At 39.4% G+C, this 27,202-nt stretch overlaps 3 protein-coding genes and 1 long non-coding RNA gene across 5 annotated transcripts; 3 read left to right on the forward strand and 1 right to left on the reverse strand.

Moving 5' to 3' along the window:
• Window positions 1-60: 60 nt before the first annotated feature.
• LOC121709176 (PHD finger protein 23B-like) lies at window positions 61-6,120 on the forward strand. 2 transcript variants are annotated; one of them, XM_042092342.1, is made up of 6 exons: window positions 61-527; window positions 1,727-1,761; window positions 3,988-4,080; window positions 4,248-4,794; window positions 5,025-5,075; window positions 5,182-6,120. In XM_042092342.1, the coding sequence occupies exons 1-6, from the start codon at window positions 500-502 to the stop codon at window positions 5,352-5,354; spliced, it is 927 nt and encodes a 308-aa protein (XP_041948276.1). In that variant the 5' UTR covers window positions 61-499; the 3' UTR covers window positions 5,355-6,120. The 2 variants fall into 2 exon arrangements, with proteins under 2 accessions (XP_041948276.1, XP_041948277.1); XM_042092343.1 differs by having other exon boundaries at window positions 64-527; window positions 5,025-5,375.
• A 3,845-nt stretch (window positions 6,121-9,965) lies between these two features.
• Window positions 9,966-14,363, forward strand: plscr3a (phospholipid scramblase 3a). Its single transcript, XM_042093741.1, has 7 exons — window positions 9,966-10,091; window positions 10,594-10,652; window positions 10,816-10,858; window positions 11,145-11,365; window positions 12,134-12,295; window positions 13,355-13,513; window positions 13,655-14,363. The coding sequence occupies exons 2-7, from the start codon at window positions 10,599-10,601 to the stop codon at window positions 13,712-13,714; spliced, it is 699 nt and encodes a 232-aa protein (XP_041949675.1). The 5' UTR covers window positions 9,966-10,091; window positions 10,594-10,598; the 3' UTR covers window positions 13,715-14,363.
• A 194-nt stretch (window positions 14,364-14,557) lies between these two features.
• Window positions 14,558-15,916, reverse strand: LOC121709978. The gene is made up of 2 exons (XR_006032072.1): window positions 15,465-15,916; window positions 14,558-14,986 (listed from the first exon to the last, which is right to left on the reverse strand). It is a non-coding gene; the product is annotated as an uncharacterized LOC121709978 (long non-coding RNA).
• A 4,523-nt stretch (window positions 15,917-20,439) lies between these two features.
• LOC121709138 (transcription factor Sox-19a-like) lies at window positions 20,440-23,091 on the forward strand. Its single transcript, XM_042092272.1, has 2 exons — window positions 20,440-21,361; window positions 21,948-23,091. The coding sequence occupies exons 1-2, from the start codon at window positions 20,715-20,717 to the stop codon at window positions 22,192-22,194; spliced, it is 894 nt and encodes a 297-aa protein (XP_041948206.1). The 5' UTR covers window positions 20,440-20,714; the 3' UTR covers window positions 22,195-23,091.
• Window positions 23,092-27,202: the final 4,111 nt, after the last annotated feature.

The raw sequence follows: 27,202 nt of genomic DNA on the forward strand, positions 1-27,202 counted from the left end.
ATAGGGTTTTACATAATTCATTGATAAATACATATCCTGTCTGTCTGTTCACGCACGTGGTCGCGGGCAACTACACAAAATGTGACGTCAGCAGGATTTCCACACCAGATTGTCTCGTCGCGCGCAGTCTGAAGTGTTGCTACTAGTGCTAGATGGTTAGCCAGGTTCCGAAGTATTGGTGAAACGTTACGAGGATAAGGACTTCTTCTGTTCTGCAGTGTAGTTCTATTTAATGTAACCGTGCCTGTCGTTTTGGTCATAAAGACCTCGAAGGATGTTCTCATTAGTGCGGTGGATGGGAAAGCAGGGTAGTAAAATAGCAGACGTTAACGTTAGCGACGACGAAGCTATATTAGTTGGCTAACTTTATTCTGGCGGGTGGTTTGCATTGGAAACGTTTTTAACGTTAGATCATTTCACCTCGTCTGGTTGGGACGAGATTTTGTTCAAAGCAACGGAACTTTTTGGACATTTTGACGGTTTGCAGATCCTGAACATCATGCATGGGGTAATGGCTGGCCATCAAGGTAACGTTAACGTTGAACATGAAAGATGATCCTTTGCTTTCCGCTGTTGTTTGATGATTTGTCAAATAATTGCATTGTCCGAACTATTAACGTTAACTTATTTTACGAAAGCTAAAAAGGGATCTTATCATTTGCTTAAGTCTGCTGTTAAGTGTGGTTAACCTAACGTTCACGTTGCCTCAGTGGCTGGCTAATTTTACGTTAGCCGGCTAGCTTTAACGTTAACGTCATTTCTATGCAAAATAGAAGTAACGTAACGTTAACCATAACGTGTCGTTGTGCAAATGGGTACATTTATGATGATTTTCAAACTTATTAGACTAACTTTATGCTTTATAATTGGCCATACCACAAGTAACGTTATCCATCCAATGGAACACTTCAGTTTCACTGATGGTTGCTGCTAGCTTGATATCATTGATAGCTAACATCAATGCTAAGTGAAATGTAGCACTAGTGTAAACTTTAACTGTTTCTCTATCACACGACGGTGATTAACGTTAATCTTAAGTTGATTGTTATCAAAGTCTCTTAGGGTCTTCGTTGTCCCAACTAACGTTAGGAGTGGACCAAGGAAGTTGTAACGCAGTAACGTTAGCAGCTAACGTTAACGTGCGTAACGTTATACGTTGGCTCACGGCAACACCCATTTAAATTAATGTTCTAACCTAACGTGAAGTAAACGTTAGAACTCAAACATGTAACAGTGATGCAGAAACAACTTAAACTAACGTGAACATTAACTTACTCGAGTAAATGGTTAATGTTAGTGTTAACGGTGTTTCACTCATGTAATGCTCAAAGGCTTAACATTGCTAGTAAATTGTAGAATTCTAAGCATGGTATCCTCCAACTTCTCAACTATTTGATTTGCTAGATTCTAAATGCTGAGATTTCTAACTCGAGACACCAGGTCAGATTTTGTAGAGTAGCATTACTGCAATTTCTTTACATTCTCTCTTTGATAAAAGTTACATTGCTTAGCTTATGAGCTGAGCTTAACCGTACCATTCTCTGACCTTACCAAACCCCTCATTCGTATGTAGCCTAATATGTAGCTTTTGAAGATCGAGGCTAGGCTAACACTAACAAAGCATACTAGTGTTTTTTTAGTTTTTCGGAGATCCCCGTGCTGCACGTGGGCGTGACTGACAGGATGATCGCTGTTTTGTAAAACGATTTTGTTTTCTCTTCTTTAGGTGCGGGTCGGAAATGCAAATCAGAGTCTTTTGTGGTGAGTTGCCTGTGTAGTGTTCATAGAAGACTCATTGTCAAGCAACACATGTATTGTACACATCTAATCCATTATGTTGTCTCCATCTTACAAATTCTAAACAGTGGTGGACAGTAACTAAGTTAATTTACTTGATTACTGTACTTAAGTATGCGTTTTTAGTATCTGTAAATTGTGACTTACTCCACTAAGTTTGAAAGACAAAATACTATACTTTTGACTCCACTACATTTGAAATATGAGCATGAAGTACTCATCACTGTTAACCACATTTGATTCTTTAAGTGTGATAATGTGATATAGTATACCATGTTGAAGTTCATTTTTTCAATAGTTCAATTTGAACTTGGCAGAATTGGCTGTGGTCATGATGGTGACAACATATTCTTTATCAGAACATCCTCCATGTACATGGGCGGACTGGCCATCTGGCATACCGGGCATTTTCCCGGTGGGCCGACGCACCTTTTGGGCTGATAGAACAGGCTACAGTATATATATATAATTGAATCATTTTGGCCAACGATCGGCCCAAAGGAAGGACAATCAGCGGCCCATTGGTTACATTTCTATATTGACACTCGACTGATCCAATAACAGCTCACGTCAGGCCCCACCCCTCCCATTTTGTCTCAGAGCCTACATGAAATTGCGGCGGGTGCCGGTAGTGACAATTATGCAAAAGTAACACCAATGTAGAAGCTTCAAAACTACAATATTGCAAGTAGGCTAGCATATGTCAGCAACATGTTGAAGTTCGTTGAGTTTGAACGAGGATGTAAGCAAGCATACAGAGCAGAGGGACAGTGAGCAGGTGGTGGAGAGTGTAGAGCCTAGTTGAGGCTACATGATAATAACTCCGTGGTGGAGCAGGTAGGCTATGTGTGACATGCCATGCTGACGATGATGATTATGATTACTTATTAATTGCAATAATGTAATGATATGGTTATGATAACATAGTAAGGCCGTGCTGTCATTATAATAACAAATAGCGCAACTTAAATTTTCTAAATTAATTTTCTGTTAATTGTTGGTCAGATTGATCAGTTTCAGTCAGACGCCCAAACTTGGAAAATTCAACATCGATGGCATGAGTGGTGGTTGGTCTCTCTATCTTGAAAGAGTTATCATGGTAAAGATGGGCTAAAAGACTGTAGACTGATGGAAATGTAGGCTACAAAACGTTAAGTCATATTCATGCACAAGCCACCTAAGCTATATATAAACTATACGATAGGCTACTGGAAAACATTAAAGATAATTAGTTCATGTAGCTATACTGTTCATTGTAGGCTATAGCCCACAGGAATAAAATATTTCCAGCAACAGCCCTGTTTATTTCGTGTTGTTTCAGTTGTCCACAGTGATAACTGGTATAAATTACATTAATGTATATGGCAATCTAGGTTATCTATTTACACATAGGCTTCAGTAATTGTTTTGTGCAGCTGTCAATTGAACATTGTATAGTTTAAAATGTAGCCTATTGAATAATTTCAAATGATACTTTGAATTCAAGCAAAAACTCTTCTTTAATAATTGCTTGTATAGCCTACTTGAATATGGAGATCATGTGCTCTATGGCTATCTCTCATCGGTCAGAGTGATAGCCAATGAGGCCTACATCACTTTCAGTGCTCCATGACAGTTGAAAATATATGCATATTTAAGGGCAATGCAAGGATTTTGGATTTAATTAGGTGTGCCCGACCAATTTGAGGGCCGCTTGGGCCAAATATGCCAGAGCCGATTTTTGGTACCAGTCCGCCCCTGTCCATGTAGCCTGGGAGAACCCAGACAAACCTGTTAGCAATTGGAGATTTGAGAAGTGGTCAATTTGTCAAATTATGAAATTAGACCATCACCTGACATTGACCACATGGATCTTTAGCCTACATCAGAATCAGCTTTATTGGCCAGGTTTGTGTAAACAAACAAGGAATTTGACTCCGGTTAATCTTTGGTCTTTAAAGTACAACACTCACTTAACATATAAGATTAAAAGAATAAAACTATCATTAAATTATAAATAAATGACTCATAATTGAGTTATCTGGTTTTGTATTCGGCGGTGGAAATGTTTTAGATTTGTGAACAGAGAATGAATAATATGTCGAATCAGATGGCAATGTACCATATTACAGTTACATTTTGTTGCAGTTGTATGATGTGACAACTGATGGGGACAAAAAGGAATTAATTAGAAACTGTTTTCCTGATCAGAATCCAGAGAGAAGGAAAAGGACTGTTGAAGACTTCAACAAATTCTGCAGTTTTGTCCTTGCCTACTCTGGATATATGCCCTCATCTAAAGAAGTGAGTTGTGAGGCATAAAATTGCATTGTGAGAAGTTTTAAAGGATGGCAGTAATCTGCTGTAGCAATTATTTATTTGGTGTTTTAATGTTTTTTGAGTTAAGCAATTTTCAATGATGTGTGTTTTTATTTTTATTATTATTATTATTATTATTATTATTATTTTAGGAAAGTGTATGGGCTTCAAACTCAAAATCTGCCAGCGCAAATCTCCCAGGAGAGAAGGGCCATACAGATGTGCACACAATCCACACATTCATTCAGAAGTCTCAAAGTAACGGGGACATGAACAGCTTCCATCTTCAGCACTCTGAAGGCGCCTCAGCAAAAAAGATGCACCTGGATGACTCTCGGCTTTTGGACTGCCCTCGTGTAGATACTGAACATAAGGGGGACTGGAAACCGATTTCACCTGGGATTGTAAGCAACAATGAAGGGCACGATTCTTGTGTTTTGTTAGAAAAAAGGGCGCGCATCAAGCACAGCAAGAAGCATAAAGGGGCCAAAGCAAGTCCAAAGAAGATCAATGGTTCAGTCAAAGTTGAAGGAGACTCCTTTCAAATGGGTAATGTGTCTATGTCACGTGGCACACAGGAGCAAGACTGTGTTGGATCCATTGGAATAGTGCTCAAGGATGAGCATCAAAGGGAAGCAGATTTGAGTTCCAGTGAGGGTGAAACATGGATTGCAGATGAAGACATCATGGTGGAGTCAGGTAAGTGTCTGCATCTGCAAAGTGGCCATTAAGGAATGAAGCCTGTTAAAAATAATGGCATTACTGCCAGAAGTAATTCATGTTCTGCATGCACAGATGAGTAACTGTGCTGATGTGCCCTATTAAATATTGTGACAAATCAAACTTAAAAACTGAGAATTGATGTGTGTGCGTGCATTTTGTGGAATTACATAGCTAAACTATCTGATTTATTTATTTATTTATCACAGGTGATGACTCGTGGGACTTGATTACCTGTTACTGTGGAAAGCCCTTTGCTGGTAGGCCTATGATTGAGTGTAACCAATGTGGTGTATGGGTGCACCTGTCATGTGCCAAAATTAAAAAATCCAATGTACCTGACATATTCTACTGTCACAAGTGCAGGAACTGCCCACATGATAGGAAATCCATGCCCAGGAAGGATCACTGAAGACTTGGGTCACTGCTGCAGACTATGTTATCTTTCATTTGATGTATACAGTTCCTCAGCAGGAGAAACTAACAGTAACAAGTTCCTTGTTTTTAATGTTATTTTTAAAGATCGGACACAGTCCTGACCTAGAGACATGGCAAGTTGGTAGGCATAAGCATATGTTTTGGTAATCATTTTGGGCACCATGCAAAGAAGGTGATGCTGATAAAATGCCGGAGCATTTTCTTTTTACAGTTAGCCAAAGTTGTAATATTAAATTGCTCTGTATTTCCAGAATAATTTGGATTTACTTGCAACAGTGGTGAGTCCCACTCTGCAAAGTTAAGTAAATTTCTCTATTCAGTAAAGCCTGCCATCTACATGAATCCAGTGATCTCTCACTACTGCCCTTTTTGCAGTCAGATTTTCTATTCAGATATTCTTTATTATTTATTTTTCTAATGAATTGTATGGTGTTTACCTTTGTGGTTCACTATACTGCATTATGGAATGTACTTTCAGTCATACCTGTACTAAGGCCCTATGGAGCTATCTGTTTTTATTGTAACTGAAATTATGCAGACCTGACTAAAAGTCAGGTGTTGTGCTGGATGGATATACTGAATATTTTGTTATGACTTGGGAATGGCAATTTTGTTGATTGATTAGAAAGAGCAATTGGTTGGTTCTATGAATGAATATGTTTATTAATTTTTTTTAGTACTAGTACTAAAAAAGTACTAGTACTAGTAGTACTAAAGAATATTTGTTCCCCTTTTGAAATGTATACAATGGCTTTGACTCCAATTTCAGTGTGAGAAGTCTGTAAATATACCCTAGTGGATGGTGATAGTTTTGTGGTTCTCAGTATACCCATGCCAAAGTGAATAAAAGGTTTACAGCTGTAAAAATGTTTCCCCTTGAAGATTTCTTTGAAATTTAGAGTGTGCCCTTTCTCTATTTACGCAGACTTTATTAAAGGGAATTGCCAACAGTTCGTAGCGTTGTGACGTGATGCACAGGGATTACCCAAAGGCAGGCTGGAAACCTCAATAAACAACTGCATAACATATTTTCACACATTTTTGGTGTTGTCAAGTTTAACAATAGTTCACAGGTGCTGTCACATTCCTTTTATTAGCATTATAAACCCTTAAAGTCTCTCCACGGATATCCGTGAAGGCTTTTGAGGGTTCAGGGCTCAGCCTATGTTGCTGCTGGTTAGTCAGAGTGCTTTGAGAGACCTCTAGTGGTCATCTAAAATATTCATCAGGATGTTTCAGAGAAATATCTGAAAAATGTAAAGAAACATCTCATTACATCTCAGAGTTTCAAAGAGATTTATTCATCACATATTTATATTAGTATATAACAAGCAGTGAAAAGTAAGTCTGGTTAGCTTCATGACTGTAAAGTAGAAATAATTAAGTAAACAGATAAGATTAAAAGCAGAAGGTAATTAGCCTGACGTTGTCATACTCAAATTCTAGTCAGAATATGAGTCTGATACTGCTCCATTGGGACGTAATTATGGGGCGTGCTTCAACCGATACAGGGGGGGAATGCCTCTGCACTCAATTGGATAGACCTAACCAATCAGACCAACAAAATAGCTTACCGTGAGGTGTAGGAAGAAAACACACGAACCATCCTTCTGCTCCTATATCCCCTCCGTTTTTAAAATAATTCTGTTGAACAGTGATATGCTACAAACATGTTAAACAGCTGGGAAAGGCTGTCGCAAATCCCTCGAACAGGTGGTCAATCAGAGATTTCAAACGAACGAGGGAACATGTCGCAATGCAACAGCACTGTTTTCCCTTGATGAAAGTGAAACCACCAGTTTTCGCACATCTCAACTTTGGCCAAAGTTTTCAGAAATAATCGTTTTCAGTGATACAAACTCATTAAATAATATGAATTTTCCATATGGGGTCTTAAAAGCCATGTATCCTTCTAGCCACAGCGTTTTTGTTTCAAACATAAGCCAAATCTAAGCGTGCTCAGATGACGTGATAGACCAAGCGCTGTTGCTCACCTGTCCATCATCGTAAAGCCTGATTTGATTGGTCCGCCTGATTTAGGGCGAGCATACTTGCCCCACAATGGAGCAATGTCAGACCGAACTTCCCGTGGGGCGGGACTAAGTTCGGAATGGCACCCAGGCTAGAAGGTAATAATAAATAATTCAAAATAATAGAATAAAGTTATATTATTTCTATTCATGGAACTATTAAAGTTATATTCATGGAATTAAAGTAAAGTTCCATGAATAATAATGATAATAAATAAATAAATTATAATGTTATTAAAATGGGATGGGGTCCATGGTATTCATAAGAGTTGGCATGTCCATGTTGAAGAGTCTAATGGCCTGAGGGAAATAGCTTTTCCTTAGTCTCAGTTTTGGACATTTAATATATTTCTACACTCTAAAGTCATTGCTTTCCTCTAAGGACAGTAAGTAATGCTTAAGTCACTACTTTGCGACAGATATGTTTGCATCACATATCCTGCTTGCAGCAATTTGTGATAGTCCATATCAGACATGTGGACTCGAGTCACATGACTTGGACTCGAGTCAGACTCGAGTCATGATTTTAATGACTTCAGACTTGACTTGATAAAATTCGGCATGACTTGCGACTCGACTTGGACTTGAATACTATTCACTCGAGACTTGACTCGGACTTTGCCTCTTTGACTTGTGACGACTTGACATGTCTCGAGTCAAAAACTAAATTTCCTGATCGTGGACCAGTCACCCCAGAGATGTTTTCCCTCCGCGACTAAAAAAAAAAAAAATAGCGGAGACAAGCGGCCAGTCCAGAGCACAGTTCAGTGCTGCCGCTACCCCCACATGCGTTACGCACTGTGTGTAGAGCACCAAGAGACAGAGAAACGACCAACATTTAGCTAATAACTAGTAGCTTTACTGCAAACTGATTTGCACTCTTGTTAGAGAACGTTTACAATGTCAAAATGCACCAACAGCATGTTACATAAAGATGATACTTTTCGAGTCCTCTCCATTAAGATCCAACTTGAACTTATGCTAGCCTACTCCATTTAATTGAGAACCCCATCTAAGCACGCACGAGAGGGAGAGAAACCGAGTGGCAGGTTCCAGCTGGCTTGTCATTGTTGATGATGATTGATATTTTCTTTTAAATATAAGAAACGTATAAAAGGAAATCATGAAGGCAACAAATACGAGATTAGGGGAAATTGCGGATTTATCCGGTTCTCACTACTGTTATAAACTATGAGATCCAGGTCACTATGACATAGGCTGCACTCACTGTGATTTGGAAAGTGGACAAGAATATGAAGAGTTGTCTTTGCCTTTGTTTAATGGAAATGGTGAGTCTTGAAGTAGGCCTATTCAATAATTTGTTTACATGAAGCACATTGATATGCCGATTGAAACGCATTCCACTCAGCTAGCTAGGTGGCTACTGGCTACCAGGCTCATAATTCACATTTAATTGCAAACAGAAAATGTCAAGCAAGCATCATGTCATACATGCATCTATTTCCAAAGGAATGAAAGCTGTTTGTGCCAATTTAATATAATGCTTATCATTGTTAATATTGTGCTATTCATGTGGCACAAACAATGTTTGAGTTTGTGGACTAGCCATAGGAATGGAGCTGGTAAAAAAGATCATTATGAGAATGTGTGGACAGTGGCACACAATGGGCTTAAAGTGACAGTGCACCATTTACAAATGAGATAAACAGCATCACATGTGTAGTATTTCTTAAGAAATTAATACTTTAAAACAAAATTACTGTGTCATTATTATCTTTTAAATAATATAAAAGTGTTGACCTTGGCTTCCCTTATGAGTCGCCACTGGCAGACAGCCTAATAAATTGTTTGCAGGCAAATCTGTGGCCTAGCACAGTGAAATGCCATCAGTCAAATTATTACTCATCCTTACAGTGGGCTCCGAAATTTGGAAAAACAATATTTTTATTTGTCATGTAGCTATCCGTTTTGTACAGATTACTCAGGTATGCACATGTGTATATTGTATGCGCATGCATATATCGTAAAAGATTTCAAGACAGAAACATTGAACATATTTTAATCTGTATTTATAAAAAAAAATCTGTGGATTAGATGGAAGTGTTAAAATTATGATCGATAGTCTAATAATGCCATTATTAAGTGAAGAGTACCTGATGACTTGTTCAGGACTTGAAAAAGATTGGGACTTGGACTTGGACTCGACTTGGCTTTGATGAGACTTGGACTTGGACTCGACTTGCCCTTCTCTGTATTTACTTGGGACTTGACTTGGACTTGAGTGCTAAGACTTGGGACTTACTTGTGACTTGCCAAACAGTGACTTGTTCCCACCTCTGGTCCATATTATTTGGTCATTTTTGCATATGACTTCTCAAATCATACTTTTAAGTTACAATTGTTTGTTTATAGTTCCTTGGTAGACTGAAATATCTTGTATGGTCCTCTTATAATAAATATCTGAAGACCTAACTTTTCCACTTTTGCCTGAATTCTGCCAACCAATGTCCAGTGATGGCTCATTACTATATGGTGTAGTGATCACTCTCTTAATACTTCTGTAGTTGAATATTCTTGTCTTTAGGAATGATGCCCATGTATGGATAATCCTTACTATTGATCTCTTGCCCTCATATCTCAGTGGAAAACCCACTTCAGATAATGGAAAGGTAGGTTTCTTTACTTAAGCACACACCTCTTAAACCACAGGAGCATGCGCATTGCAATTAACTACAGGTATATGAGCCATCTGCTGTCCTCTGCTTTAGTCAAATATCGTCAAGCAAATGCTTCATTAACTCCCAGTGTGGGTTGCCAGTACAAAGAGATCACCGTTTACCAGATCGGGTGAGTATAGGTCTATTACTATGATTCCTTTAAGGACGATCACAAACATTGACATAACTACAGAGACAACTTGAAGGCAGAGTATGAATACTGTGTAGGCCTACATCTTGTTTTTTGCTGCACTTTAGTTCTGATGGGTGTCAATGTCCGATGGATCTTTTGTTTACATTACGTAAACATGACACCCTTATGCCAACCTTAAGTTTACCTTCAGATAATCTCTTAATTGTAAATATTAAGATAAAAATTAACCTCAGGAATTGTTTAGAAGTATATTTGTAAACTTTATTCACACCAGCCTAATTTGTTTATCAGATTAATGATTGACTCCTTGTGTGTGAAAGGGGGAGCTGTAAAGCAAATTGCACCTGCTCACGTCAGCCTTAAAGCTTATGATCATGTCATATGCTTATCTGTAAGATATGGCTACTGCCACCATTTCCCTCCACGGTCGTGGCTACATTGATTAATGTAATTTCACCATCAACATCTGTTTTTGTAGGCTACATGATGGCTTTTCACCCAGTAGGAGTACCACCAGGTTTAGAATATCTTACTCAAGTGAGTATGGTCATTTATGCTCATCTTCTTTCGTTATGCCAGAACATGGTGTTAACATTGTTGTTTACAGATATAAGGTAGCATTCAGGGCAGGACTAATCATACACACCCATAATATATGACTAACATATGTACACAGTCTTAACAGCCTTTTGCGTTACAGATTGACCAGCTCTTGGTTCACCAGAAAGTGGAGCTCTTGGAGGGTGTGTACTTTACTCTGGCCTTTCTGTTTATGGTTAGACAGAAGAAAATAAAAATACATTGTGCTATTGGTTTGGGACCATCCACAACGGCTGATCAACAACAATCAAGCCTAATAATACATGATACAAGGGCAGTGCACAGTAGGCTTAAGACAGACACATCACGTGCCATAGGCTGACCCGCAATCCTAATATATAACCACATTTTATTGGCTGTCCTGTCTGTTTCTGTGTTTACTGTTTTACGCTTTATTTTCATAGTCAAATGTAATCTTTGTTTCTCCAGCTTTTCTTGGTTGTGAGACCAAAAACAAGTATGAGATCAAAAACAGCATGGGCCAAAAGATCTTCAGTGCCAAGGAGGACACAAACTGCTGCAACAGGAACTGTTGTGGCCCAATGAGGCCCTTTGACCTTCTGATCAAAGATCACAATGACCAGGAAGTCATCCATTTGATCAGACCTTTCCGGTGTGCGTCCTGCTGCTGCCCCTGCTGTCTTCAAGAGGTACACCAAGATACACTCATTGATTTATTTATTAACGTCATAGATTAGGGGTTGGGAATCGAAAATCCAGAATCAAGTATCAAGTAGAAACGACTCCAGATTTTCCAATCCATCGGAATCAAGCACCTACATTATTAGTGTGCTTTTTCTGAAGCAGGTTTTCTGTGCCTAAACAAAGGTGTTACAGTTAGGTTATATATTTGCTTAACAGTAGGCTTGAACACAACACCAAACAGTTTGCATTTGCAAAATTGAACAAGCTGAGGACTAAACAAATATAGGCTGCAAGGCATACAGGTTTATTTTATAAGAATATTTTTTAAAGACAAATTGTTACCAATCAGTTTTGTAATTCTTTTCTTCATTAAATGCGTTTAAAAAGGGATAATTACATATTATTTCTTAAATGTTCAGATGTTATTTGGCATACATTTTACACTATATTCAGACTAAGAGATAATAACAACTGTGTAGATGCTGGAAAGGACTACCTTTTCCACACAGGAAAAGAGAATTGATAAGAATCGGACCGATAAGCAGAATCGACAATGGCATCAATATGGATATAATCCTATCAATTCCCATCCCTAGTACAGATAGTGTTTAGACACGTGACACATGTCGCACCCAGTTAAGCATTTTGTTAAAATCATACTGTAATGTAATTTAATGTAATGTAAAGTCATTCCCCTCATACGTTAGCAATACGCTTGAACACTATTTCATAGAGAGTATGTAAATATACTATCATTTTCTCTACACACCAAGATAGAGGTCCAGTCACCACCAGGAACTACAATTGGCTATGTGGTCCAGGATTGGCACATGTTCTTACCCAAACTGTCAGTCCTGGGGCCTTCGAAGGAAAACCTGATGAAAATAGAGGGACCATGCTGTGCCATTAGCTGCTGTGGGGATGTAGACTTTGTGGTACGTTTGAGTAAAAAAATGATACTAGAGTATACATTTTTCATATTAAACTCATAAGGGTCATCCTTTGTCAAATCAGATAAGGTTGTTACTGCACTGTCTCAGATTTTGTTGTCTATATCAAGAATGGGTCCCAAAACCAAGGTCTGTAAAATATTTCTGTTCAAATCTTATGTCTTATTATTTTCAGCCCTTGAAATTACCTCAGTTTTACAGCCTGAAAATCACATTATCTGGGAAGTAATGTTTGGACATTATTAGAAAGAAAAGTATTATTCATAGGCAAGTAGTCAGAATCATTGTTTTGCTTCAGGGTCAAGAATGAAAAACGCCTAGGTATACAATGTAACCAAGTAAGTATATTCATGTATGAATGAAGCATGGTACATCATTGCCACTTACATGAAACGACTATAAACTGAACTGTTCCCACGTTGATTTTCGAGTTCCTACTACCATTTAAGTCCTATGAACATTACAAAAAAAAAATGCAATCACATCTTGTTTTATCCTTAATATTTTCATGTGCATTTGTTGCACAGACTTCAAATATTGGCTCAACATGAATAAAGTATTGTATTTGCTGACAAAGTAATGATTGGTGTCAAAAAAATGACCTTCAATATCACCAGTATTGCATTTTGTTCCATATCTAGGGCCTTATATGAAACTAATGGGCATGCAGTACAAACTTTTAGCAGTCCAGTCATACTGAAAACAGTCTGTCTTCCACCCTACAAAGTTTAGGCAGGCTAGGATTAATACTTTTAAAGATATTAATGCATAAACATTGAAATTTAACAAAAATATTTTACAGGTCTTAGTTTTGGGACCTAAATATTAGGTAGACAAACTTATGAGCAAAATCTGAGATAGTGCAGCGACCATTATCCTGGATTTTGTCTGATTTGACACGGAATGACCCATAAATGTTTTCTGAAGATAATACAATGAGTTTTTTGTTATGCACTATCCTTTGTATCAGATTATATGTTGTTTTACAAGAAGGTTCCTCAAAGTGGACATGTGTTTGTCTCTGATTGGTCTTCTTCCTCATAGCTAAAAGGTAAAGATGACCAAGCCATTGGGAAGATTAGTAAACAATGGAGTGGACTGGTGAAGGAGGCGTTCACTGATGCAGACAACTTCGGAATCACATTTCCCCTCGACCTCGACGTAAAAGTGAAGGCTGTGTTGCTTGGGGCTTGTTTTCTACTCGTAAGTATACGTAAAGTGCATATTCATGGATCATGGTATATTCATTTACAGGTAATACTGAGACCTTCTTCTCCAGATGTTTGTTAAAAATGATGGTTGCATTTAATTATTGTTGGTCATTGTTTTCTCTTCACTTGAAAGGATTTCATGTTTTTCGAGTATACGAGGGACAGTGGACAGCGATGCAGTGTCTTTGGGTGAAGCCACACAGAAGTGGCGCCAGAGCAGGGGTGTCCCTCTCTGGCTCTTGAAAGACGCAACTCTTCCAAGGATACCTCTCCTAGCGCTTCTGACAACCTGACACAACTTATGCGCACTTGCCATGCCCTGCCCTCTCTTCCCTCCTCTCCACCTCCCTCTCTCTCCTCTATCTCCTCCTACCATTTTCTCCACCTACCACACTTTGACTAGTACTTATAATGTAGGCACTCCTATTCTCAGTACTAGTATTGACAGATACAGTGGTAATTCCTAGCTACGGTCTCCTCTACACTGTAGCTTATGTTATCCTATTGCTGTAAGGATAAAAGTGTCTGCCAAATGAATGAATGTTAATGTGGAAGAAATCCTATATTTGTTGTGCACTGGTGAAAGCGTTGTTGCTAAAATCTTTCTAATACAAATTTCTTTGGTAATAATATGTGCTTTATTTTTTATATAAAGACAACAAATGTTATGCAGTACCAGTTTAGTTTTGTTTATACAATCTTAATTATTAATGTGTCAATATTTGATCTCTGTTCTGATGACCTTTTTTGTACTGGTAAACTGTTAAAATCAGCTCATTAATGTTGATAATTTGACAACTTCTTAAATGATTAAACTTGGTCTTTGTGAGTGGCAACAAGGATGCAATGTCAGCCTGTCCTTTACTGCAAGGCAAAGAGGGCCCAACAGACTTTTAAGTTAAACAGCTTACCGTTCCTTTGTTTTCTGATTATTACAGAAAATTATAACCTATATCTTGAAATGGCCATAACTGTATATTTGGTAATTTGAGTAAGCATATACCAAAGCAATAATGTTTTTCTGAAGTTCACCAAAAAGACTAAAAAGACCAACAAATATGTACACTGTGGGCATAAAGTGTTTTATTCTTATATTAAGAATATAAATAGATAAACCTGCTATTTAGATATTTCAGTATACCTCCTCTGCTCAAGACAATGTGTAGTAGATAGACCTGCTGTGCGCTTATAAAATCATGTGTGTGAACACAGATGTCTCTTTGGAAATGTCTCTATGGAGACTAACAGGGCAAAGGTTACGGATCCCTGTGTTCTTTTATTATGACATTATCCAGCCTGGATACACATTCTGGTGGTGGTTTGTGTGTTTGTAAAGCTGACCTAGAGGAAAAGGCTAATATCCTTTGGAGATATTGGTGTCAGATATCTGAAATAAACAGCATTCTAGCCTCTATTTTTCAGTGTCAGTGACTCTGACTGTGCAGAAAACCTGAGAGTTTTTTTTCTTCCCAAATGAGTCAAGAGTACGTGGGAATAGTGCTACTTTACGGATAAGACATTTCAGGCAAAATAAAAAGAGAAAAGAGCGACGATGGTTACTTTTTCCCCCACTCACACCAGAATCACTGAGTTGCCTTCTGTGCTCAGGGTGAATGTAGTTGTCTGGTAGATGAGATGGGGCTGCTCTCCAATGTGGCAGGGTCCCATATCCCTTTCCACAACTGCAACACAGTCCACAAAGTAATGGTGGAAAATCTCTCTCTGTTTTTGTGTGTGATTCTCTTTGTTGTACCTCTATTCTTGTTAGACTGAATAGTAAATAAGGTAATAATTTGTTTCCAAACGTATATAGCACTGACAGTCATCATGTATATTTCAATATGAAGCGCATAGTCTGTTTAGCCTGTAAAAAAAGACAGTAACATAAAATCAACCTCTGTAGAATCACTGTTTTGGTGACAGGATTACAGGGTCATGGTGACCTGTGACCTACTTTGTACTTTGTCCTATCTGTTTAATAAGCTAAACAGCAGTGCCCTTGCCATCCACTTTCAACAGAACCATTCAAATACACATTCATCCCAAGTGTACCTCATGCATTCATTTCTTGAGCTTACTGTGGCACGCCTACTGTGTTAAACAAGGCTGTGTAGAATTTCTATATCTGGCCACAAGGTGGACTACCAGCTCTGTCTGACTGAATGTTTCACTATAACTTTTGGGCAGTGGGTTGCTTATATGCAACAAAGGGGATTTGGCTTGACCTCCTGCCTCCTGAGCTCTGCTGTCCTTAACTAAATTAATTTGATACCTTAATGTGTTGAATGTTTAACAGTTAAAGGAATATACTTGTTGTGGCAATAAACAAGAGATGAACAGTGATCAAATGCACAATTGAATGATAACACGTTTCTTTTGTATAGATGTGCTGGATCTCTGAGATCTACAAGTGTTACAAGATAAAAGTTATAACCATCAGCAGTGTCTCATTTGCTGAACTGAATAGTTCATCTTTAAATGGATACTGCACGACAATAAACAAGCTCAACAAGTGAACCATATTTCTTTTTTAAAGGTGTAGAACTCCTGATATCTAATAGTTCGTAGAATAGAAGTGCATTTTAAGTAGCATTTGTTTTTAATCTGGAAAAAAAGACAATTGGGTCATTCCGTGTCAAATCAGACAAGGTTGTTGCAGCATCGTGTCATTTTGTTCAAATCTCAAGAATGGGTCCTAAAACCAAGGCCTGTAAAATATCTCTGTTCAAATCTGTCTTCATGTTATTTTCAGCCCTTAAAATTACATCAGTTTTACAGCTTGAAAATCACATTATCTGGGAAGCAATGTTTGGGCATTAATATCATGACAAGTATTATTCATAGGCAGCCCAATTTTTGTAGGATGGAAGACAAATATGTTCTCAATATGACCCCATTAAAAGTTTGTATGGCATTCTCATTGATTTTCTAGAAGACCCTAGATTGGACAAAAGTGCAAAAAGAGTGACTTTATGGGTAGTAGACTTGAAGATTTTAAGGATTAAACAAAGGGAGTTTGTGTTTTTATGTCATTTTCACAGGATGAAAATGGTATGTGGGGTATCTACTAGGCACTTGAAAATCTGTGTGAAAGTAGTTCAGTGTATGGGCATTATGTGCCTATGTTGCCTAGTGCCTATGTTGTACTATAGATAAATAAAGAGTCAAAATCATTGTTCTGCCTCAGGGACAAGAATGAAAAGGCATTGGTATACAATGTAACCAAGTAATTGTATTTATGTATGAATGAAACATGGTACATCATTGCCACTTTGTACACAAAATTACTATAAACTGAGCTATTCCCATGTTAACTACCCCACACACCATTTTAGTCCTATGCAAATTACCAAAAAATGTTATCACCATGTTTCATCCTTAATATCTTCATGTTCATTTGTTGCAGAGACCTAAAATACTGGCTCAACATTAATAAAGTATTGTATTTGCACACAAAATAATGATTAGTGTCATGTGGATACAAAAAAATGAGTTTAGAAGACCGTCAATGTCACCAGTTTTGCATTTTGCTCCATATCTAGGGCCTTATATAAAATGAATGACCATGCAGTGCAAACTCTTAACAGTCCAATCATACTGAGAACATGTCTGTCTTCTACCCTACAAAGTTTAGGCAGGCTGGGAATAATAATTTTCAAGATATGAATGCTCAAACATGGCCTCCAAAATAAGGCCTTTCTGAGGGTGTAAAAATGATACAAAATCAAGGGTGAAAAAATGTATGAAAGCATTGGAATTTATCAAAAATATCTTACAGGTCTTATCTTATAGGTAGACAAACTCTGAGCAAAATCTGAGATGGTGTAGCAACCATTTTCCTGGATTTGGTCTGATTTGACACGGAATGACCCAATTGAAAAAATAAAAAACAAGCATGTGCACAGTTAAGTACACACTGAAAAACATGCTTGAAGGTAAACTATAACCCTCACCAATGGTTCAAAACTAGTGCCAAAAAAGCGGTGACGACACCCTGAAACAAAACAACATTGAACATCGTTTAACTGCCACAAACAAGGCAGCGATGTATTGTAAGTCTTTGTGTACCAAAGTAAGTTTGACAGAACTTTTGAGTTGAACTTTTTGTGTAAAAGATAGGCTTCAGTAAAGATGACATAATTGTTACTTTAAGTGCTACAGTTTAGACCTGAATGCAAGTAGGGAAGTGTCTATCTTCTATCTTCTTGCCATCTTGCAGAGAATTTTGTTATCCTCTTTGTATAACCAACACAGGTGAAGTTTTATATGTGTGGTCACATTTTGGGACTGGGACTCATTTCCAGTAAGCATCCTGCCTGTCATTCCCTGTTCTCTCTCCATCCTTTGGCTTCGCTACAGAAATCAACCGTTCTAATCTGGCTGGAACCGATTCTCCTTTCACATTTGTGGCGTGTTCTCAATGCCCGGTTTTTCTCGCACCATGTAGGTGGCCCCAAACTTTGCTCGCTTCCTCATCCGAGCCGCTCCAACCCCCCCCCCCTTTAGCCCCATAGCCCCCTGCCCCCCAGCTCTTCTGCAGCAGTTCAGTTTTTGCGGGGCAGGGTGATTGTGCTACTGGGGGGTTGGGGGGGGATCGTAAAGGGCCTGCCTGCAACGCTGCGGCCAGTGATGGATGGCTGGGAGAGCCCAGGACCCATTTACATGAGAAGAGCGGCCAGAGTGGGACTGAATAGAGGGGCTTTCAATCTACTTGTCATTGAAAAGCTTAAGAACTTTCTCCTCCAACCAACAACCCCCCACCTCTCTCTCTGTTTCTCTCTCGCTTGCTCGCTCATTCTCCCTGTGTTTTTCGCTGTCCCCCAACTCTCCTCCATCTCTTCCCCTCCCTCTGTTCATCGTGCTTTATATTCCTCCAACCTCCTCACTTCATTTTCCTTTTCTTTTATTCCCCACCATCCAATCTGTCATTCTCAATCCGCTTGTCTCTTATGGGTATGATGTTTGGCTCTTTCATACTCACTCCTCTTTCTCCTTTTCCCCCAGCGGCCCCACTTAAATTTTGATTTGATTGTCGACACAACGCCAGGAGACATCAATGTGTTTCCTCTCTTTATTCCTTTGCTTTTGCTCATAATGAGACTGATCCCATACATGAGAATGACCCATGCACAATAGCAATGGCACACTCCATATTCAGGTCCTATACGAACTAAGGTTAATTGCATAATAAGTGAGGAACAATGAGTCACAAGGTGGAATGAGCCAATATTGACACAGTACAGTCGAATTGTAATGTTATTCTTACAATTAATGCATGACCTTTAGATGGATCTTGTAGACTTGAGCTGAAGGCTTCATCCACTCTTTTGTAATACGGCCTTTGTGATATAGACATATCATTTTATTTCCATCCATTTGTCTTGCACATTGTAGTATCAAAATATTTCTAGATTTGGGCATATTTAAACTTCAATCATGTAAGTGGAAAAGGGGGGGTGGGGGGTATGACATCCCCACAATCCTCTATTTCATTTAGCCTTGTTTGATTTAATAATTTTGAGTGATATTTCATTTGTGTGGCTGAATTCAGAAGGATGTCTTTAGCCTACTCAAAACACCATCCTGGAAAATGTCACCCCTAACAACTTTCTTAAAGACCAACTGCCGACCCTTATTTTGGGTGCTATTTAGTTCAAACCAAGCCTAATCCTCAGAGACTATAGCCCCAGTGTTAGTGAAGGACTTATTTAATGTTTCACTATGTCATGCTATTTAAAGACTCTAAATATGCCTTAGTCTTTCACCCTGACAGCCTCACTTCTAATGAGCCGAGGTGTACTTAAGACTCATTCAGACAGTATAGTTTAATATGGGCGCGCTGCGAAAAGTATTGTGTAAAAGAGACGCTTTAAAATATGCAGATGCTGGCCCGGCTCACCGGGAGGGCCAGGCTCACGGATGGGCGGCCGTTGTCTCTGCTGTGCATGCAGACACCTTTACCACAATGAACGTGTGAAGTGACGACCATAGATACTAATGGGTCTCACTCGACTGGGCGCTAAGGAGGAGCGGTTCACACCTGCGCTCATTACAGTAGCAGGACACAGGGGGAGGGAAAGCATGCCACTCTCACAACGTGCTGAGTATTTGCAGCTTATGTGTTTTTCTTCTTTAACCTGCCGTCACCCCTACTCTGTCAAGTCATGGACAAAAGTGGACAATGTTGCAGTGTGGTGGACCAGATTGTTCCAATAGCACAAATAAAAGCTAATAAGCATAACAAACAACATACTTCCATAACTGTGATTTGACCTCTGTTCTTTACAAGCAACACACACTCACACACACAAAAAAATCTGAGGTATCAACATGACTTGTTTGTCATGGTGGCTTGGTGGCATGGTTATCATTAGAGAAAGATGTATCTACCATAAAATAAAAAGTTATTCTTGACTAACATTAAAACCTATTATTTTTATGTACTTTGATTTGTTTAGCCAATGTTTAAGTACACATGTGTTTGTATATCACATTCCTCTGCATACTACAATTCAGTTTGCAACTTGTTGATTAATTTTGAACTTTATTGGTTAGAATGTCTCTTGTTCCAAAGGACATCTTTGTGTAAGATCTTTGTGTTGGACCTAAGGATATTTTTATTTTGCGAAACTTCGTAGGCCTCGGTTTTGCTGTAAAATCTGTGTTTTGGTATTAAATATGTTTAGGTAATATGAAGAGTTAACAATTTTATAGTGTCAGGTTTGTTAATTGTATTTTTGACCTAAAAACTTGCTTATTTACAAGGGACGGAAACTTTCTAACCCCCCACCCCTCTACTCCCCCCCCCCCCTACACTGGTCCCTCCGATTCGCTGAAGGGCTTTCTAATTCACCGCACCCCTTCTTTAGTCATGCAAATGACCTTGCTGGCAAGGAGGCAGTTAGGAGCGGACGGGACTGTGATGACACACTAGAATCTGAGCACCTTTTGAGCAAGAAGTTGGCAGCGACAGTCTGAGAGCTACTGAGGCATTGCGTTAATTTAGAGCAAACAGGATCTGAGGATTAACTTCAACTCATCCCTAGACACAGGATGTGTGGTAGATGATAAAAAGTTTCTTCTGGGTAGTCAGTGCACAGGTCTAGAGGTACATAGGTCTGCCGTGCTTGTAGTTTAAACACTTTTTAATACATTTTTTTGGAGTGACATTGCCTTCTCTTTGAGGTGTAGCCATGTACAGCATGATGGAGCATGACCTGAAGTCTTCTGTGCAGTCCCACCAGACTGGCCCAGGGATGCCACCTGTGAACGGGCCCATGCATGGGGTCAGCAACGGGGGGAACAAACAAGGAGCGGCCAACCAGGCCAATGTGGACCCCATGGACAAGATCAAGCGGCCTATGAACGCCTTCATGGTCTGGTCCCGGGGCCAGCGGCGTAAAATGGCCCAGGAGAACCCTAAGATGCACAACTCGGAGATCAGCAAGCGCCTGGGCGCCGAGTGGAAGCTGCTGACCGACGCCGAGAAGCGGCCGTTCATCGACGAGGCCAAGCGGCTGCGTGCACTCCACATGAAGGAGTACCCCGACTACAAGTACAAACCCCGCCGCAAGACCAAGGCTGTGCTCAAAAAGGACAACCCGGCCGCCAAGTACCCGCTGTCGGCCGGCAACCTGTTAGCTGCAGCAGCTGTCCAGGGACCCGGGGGAAGTCCAAGGATGGACAGCTATGGCTGGGGTCACACAGGAGGGTATGCGGGCATGCAGAGTGACGCACTTGGGTATGGCCAGCAGCCGTATCGCTATGACCTCTCAGCCCTGCAGTATCCGTCAGCAATGACCACTGCTCAGACGTACATGAACGGTGCCAACTCCTACAGGTAATTTTCCATCAAACCTTCTTGCCTTACCCTCTCCAGGAGATCATTTTAAAATTTAAGATTTAAAAATTTGTTAGGATCAAATATGATTTAAAAGATTAGGCACTATTATATGACAGAATCATTCCCCATAATTCCATAATAGACATCTAAAGGAATAATATTGACATTGTAACTATGCTGCTGTTCCTGTTCTTTGTGTTAATGATACAACAGTTGTCCTGGTTGTGAGTGTTTACATTACAAGTAAATTGAGTTTACTTTGATGCAACAATTATCTCTGATGATATAAGGCTGTTGATCAACTTCATTACCAAGTTGATTTCCCCTGAACAGTCAAGTGGGAAAATTACATCATAGCTTGCAGTATATATTTCAGTGTACGGTTATGGTTAGATAACACACTTGGCAAAATTTAACACGTAAGCATAGTAAGATGTATTTAAATTCATTGCATCCAGACATGCATATGGTCTCACCACAAAGCCCCAACTATTCCAACTTTCTTAAATGTAAGATTCCTGAGCTAGTGTATGAACTTGTGTGAGCATGTGAATAACTGTTCTCCCTCCCTTTTCTCCCTCAGCTCCATGTCCTATGGCAGCAGTCCCCAGCAGCCCAGCCCAGTGATGTCTATGGTGAAGCCTGAACCCATGTCACATTCCCCAACTGGCGCCCCAAACCACCAGCGGGGGCCCCTTCAGGGGGACTTGAGGGACATGATCAGCATGTATATCCCAAACGGGGACACCAGCGACACGGCCGTCCAGAGGGGCTACCCCAACCTCCAGCAACACTACGTGGGGGGAACGCCACCCCTCACTCACATCTGACCAGCGCAGCGCAGGTATCCTCTCCCGATAACGAGAGGCCTCCAGCACAGACCGGTCATGTGACTGTGTGACTTGTCATGTGGTTTCGGACGAGGTGCATCGCTCTCCCGCTTGTGGTCTGGGGAAACCGGCGGTTGGTTTCTGGCCTCAGGCTGCTTTGGGGTGCACGCCTTTGTTGTCACTATAAGACAAAAGAGACGTGTTTGCTGCAAGGCTATGATGCTTTGTTTGGCCAAATGCTGTGGATTTTATATCCAAGTGTGTATGATAGTTTTATGTCATTGTGACAGTGTTACCGTTAGTCCTGACAGGTGACTTGTCCTGATAACGTTATATTGGATGGCAAAGCTAAGAAAGTTGACATTCTTAGTTGCCGAAAAGAATCTGTGTTCACTCACCATCACATTCCCAAATAGTTTTTTTTAATCAATGTTTTGAGTAATGTGAATTGTGACTGAGGAGAGTTCCTTATCTTTTTCTATCTAAGATAAAGAGATAGTCAGGAACTCCCTGCCCTCCTCAATAGTGAGGAACTTTGAAAGAGGAACTTTGTTCATCAGAGGGCATTATTGTTGATATGTAGACTGTTATTATAGGTGGCAATTCAACGAGATTGAGAATGTTGAATCCTATCAGTGTCTTCCCATGTTAGGGTCTACAAACTGCTGTACATAAAAACTTAAATCCAGTGTAATATGAAATTTGCAATTTGCAAGATGTTGGCAATATAGTGCAAGCTTTTCAATTATGTAAATATTTTTTTCATAGCGTGTTCAAATGTGTTGGTGAAAACCCCGTGTGAATGAGATTGTACTGTGTATAATTTTGTTTTACTCACCCTTATACTAAGGGTACCTATTGCATTGTGTAACTTGAAAGTGTTAAATGGGGAAAACAACAAAGTAATAAAGAATTTTATTATTTTTGTAATACTTGTGCACAAAGTTTTTTTTTTAATTATTTTTTAAAGAAGACAACTCTTTCAAATAAATGATAACACTGCAACTTCCTACCACAAAGGATGTTAATTAAACGTGGTAGTGTGGAGATAAAGCTAACAGAAAAAAGACAGAATAACTATGTTAAAAGTAGATAAACAATCTGGAAACAACCTCTATGCCTAATGGATCATCATGATAGGCTATGTTTACATTTTCAATAACGTGAACAGAATTAGTGGGTCTATTTGCGCTCAGCTGGTCTCTCCCTCTCCTGTCTGTCAATCTTTACGAATAGTCGTATTCAATATTGACTGTAATTGGTCTTTAAATAAGAATAGTCCGTTTCCCTCACTCTACTTTTCCGCTGCTTTAGCGAGGGAGACGTAGGCTGAAGATTTGCGATTGTGGCTTGGACATGCGACCCCTTCTCCTCACCTCGCGAGAAAGCCCGATTAAAAGCTGATAGAAAGTTAGGAAGATCAAAACACAGAAGTCGTATACTTCTCTGTTTTGTCTACCCAGTTTTTTTTTCCTTGAAGAGAGAGCGAGTGCCTGTCCAGATAGTAATTGGCCGTTTCGAAGACGCATTGTCCTGCGCTTTTGAGCACGCAGGTGCACATAGTAAAACCGCGTAGTTCTCAGCGCCTCTTATGGTCGCCTTTGTTCTCCTTTCTTTCGGAGTCCCGCTGGGCAGAAAATTAGCGTTGCATAGAGTGCTTCGTCTCCCCACTCTCTTCGGCTTAACCCTTTCTCTGCCCCCCGCTATTCTCATGGAAATTGTCCAGTGAGGACCGGCTAATCGAGGGGCAAGAGGAGGGGAGGGGATGGGAAGAAAGTAAGAAGCTTTGAAAGGGGGGAGGGAGTTATAAACACAAGCATTCATATAAGGTAGGCTATATGACCATAAATATAGCCTACAGAGCTAATCCGTTAATTATAGCCCTACTGCAGGAAACTACTGTCTTAATAAAGATGTGGGTTAGCCCATAATTAAAGTTATAGAGTTGATATGTGGTTATTTGATCATCAAGGCACATTATTGGCATATAGTCATTTTCTCTAGTAATGAGAGAAAATAGACTTGATAAAAAATAACTCACTACAATCAGGTTAACATGGCTTTTAAGCCTAATTGTGAAATAGTCATGCAAAGCCTATTATTGCAGATTAAAAGTCACATAGCTGTTTGTTATAGGCTATTATTTCAAATTATGTTGTTTAAGCATTAACCATGAGTGACTATCTAATGTGTGACTACCTAACATTATCCAGGTTTTTTTCTTCAGCCCCCACCCCCCCTTCTGCAGGGGGGTGTCTATGTGGGGAGGAGGGGGTCAGATTTTTTCGCTGAAAGTATCAACTCTCTTAGCAACAAGCCTAGGCCTCCACAGGTTGTTACCTTGGAAACAAACCCCCAGCTAACTCAAAACTGAGATTTTGCACTGCTGAAGGTCTTTTTTTAAGATTATCAAAATCAGGATAAACTCCACATTTCAGATGTAACAAAATTATTCCAATCATTATAATCTGAGATGTAGCCTAATTATTTAATGGACACCAACCATTCATAATTTTAAAGAGCATTGACTAAATATAAAAAAATGACCAAAAAAAAAACCTTAACATTTATAGCCTACCTGGGACCTTGTTCATATTTAGTGTAGGCCTATAAACCCAGAAGAATATTCTATTAAATACCTAACCATGGGTTCTATTGAGTATTGTCTCAATTTATGTCAATACTGTCTGTTGTCGTAGACCTTCTTTCCATCATTTGCTGAAGCAAGAAGTTCAAATATGATAGCAGTACCATGCATAGACAGTCCCATTCTCAGCTCTGTGTATGCACAAGTGTCTGTATGTGCATGTGTGTGAATGTGCCTGTGTGTGTTTGTGTGTGGGAGGGGGGGGGGGTGTTGTCTACAGCAGCAAACTGAGTGATGTATGGGAAGGAGTGGGCGGCCTGTGCTTCTAGAAAGGGTGCCACGCTCCAGTGCAATGTCACAACTGGGGGCTCCATACCTCAGCACAGCTGTCCAGCAGACCAGGACAAAAGAGCTGGGCTGTGCAGCCCATCAGGGCTGACAGACAGGCTTCCATTTACATTGTGTGTGTGTGTGTGTGTGAGAGAGAGATATGTGGAACTTTAGAAAAGAAACATTTAGTTCAAGTAGTTTTGTAGGGTAAAAGAAGGTAGAAAGGGCAAAAACATGAAGTGTTTTAGAACAAGAACACCTCATATGAATGCAGATATGACATCATCTTTTAAAAAACCTTTTGGTATTTGTACTTTTAACATATTGGATTTTATCAAATGCCATACTTGGTGTTATTTTAGTCTTTTTTGGAATAGGGATGTCAGCATTTTGGGGTATTTGAGTGTTGTTAAATATTTAAGACTGCAGATACATTTCAACTGTAATGTTTTGAGTAAACATTTTTAAAATTAGAATCAGCTTTATTGGCCAGGTTTGTGTAAACAAACAAGGAATTTGACTCTGATTAATCTTTGCTCTCAAAGTACAACACTCACTTAACATATAAGAATAAATAAAAAATAAAAAAAATAAATTAAAAGAATGAAAACAGAACAGTAAGAATAGAATGAAGGGCAGTAGAATAGAATATGGCTATGTAAAATAATAAATACAGTATATTTGCAAATAAATTGACACTAAGGTGGTATAGGGTAATTCAATTGTCCATAAGAGTACGGCTGGGGATGACCTTGTAGTCCCTGTCAAGGTTGCAAAGTCATGGACAACTCAGCAGGCACAAGCAAGATGCAATATACATTGAAAAGAGGGTGGGAATAGTGCAATATCAGTATAGACTGATTAAGTATAAATATAGTATTAAGTATATTAATTTTGTCAGTGCTTTGCCATTCGATGTCTCTTGACGTCTACCTAGCAGGTTCAGTCTGAGTCACATCACACTTGCTCACAAACAATCACTAGCAAACTCACCACACAATTTGTCCCCAATCCCTGAACAGGTTCATCAACTCCACACCTACTCTGCTCCCAAAACCCTGTGGTCTCGTAGGGAATAAATAAAAAGCTACATTAACATCATTAAAAATGTAAAATTGTACTTAATGTACTTAAAGCCAAATAATTCAGTGAAGGAAAATTACACAGGGACAAAAAATCATTCCTACCCATGTGCCTACTTAACTTATTAGCTCTGTGAGGAACTGTATGAGTGACCATGTGCATGTGTATAGGACAGTATCCTCACAGCAGGTCGGTGGCAGGACTTAGGACCAGGCTGGGATTATGTTATTGATTGCCAGCAGATGTTGCCCTAAGATCAGAGGGCCCCTGACTGCTCCCGTGAAGCCCTGCTGTCTGTCTCTTCTCTGCCTCAGCAGCAGCGCAGCAGCGGAGGAGAGAGCAAGTCATGTGCACAGGCACACATAGACGGATGAGAACCTCTTTAACATTTACATGCTTCAGTGTTTACTTAAGTAATGGACTAGTTTTATTGACCTATATCTGACTCAATGTTCCATCTGTTCCAAACCATTCATACACCCTTTGCAAAAACTTTGTCATGAAACCGTACATGGCAAAGTCTTTGCAAGTGTGTATGAACGGTTTGGAATCATGTGAAAATGTATTACAGTTTTTCTCAGTCGCTGGTGCTTTTCTCAGATCAGAATTAAAATTCTCATAACTATTAGTTCAACCTCCACAACATTTAGTCATTTGTGCACATCATAGTCGCTATTTCTCCTTCCTCTGAACAAATTGCAAATGCTTTTGAACATGTATCAGTTGCTTTGTCACGTCAATCAAAATGAACTATACTTATGGATGCTGAATAGTCGTTCCCAATAAAACTAATAGTCTTCATTTCATTGCTTCAGCCATTACATACAAAAATTGGTGAACTAGTTATCAAATTCTGTCACAATGCTGTAGAATTGCATAGAGCATACAGTAAAACTGTGAAACGTACATACTGTATTCAGTGTTGTACTCACTTACTCCCCTAACTACAGCAATTTGTAACTTTACTGTAGTTTTCAAATGGCTGTACAAGTACTGTCTTGAGCATTT

This window comes from Alosa sapidissima, chromosome 5 (assembly GCF_018492685.1).
Source record: "Alosa sapidissima isolate fAloSap1 chromosome 5, fAloSap1.pri, whole genome shotgun sequence".
NCBI lineage: Eukaryota > Metazoa > Chordata > Actinopteri > Clupeiformes > Clupeidae > Alosa > Alosa sapidissima.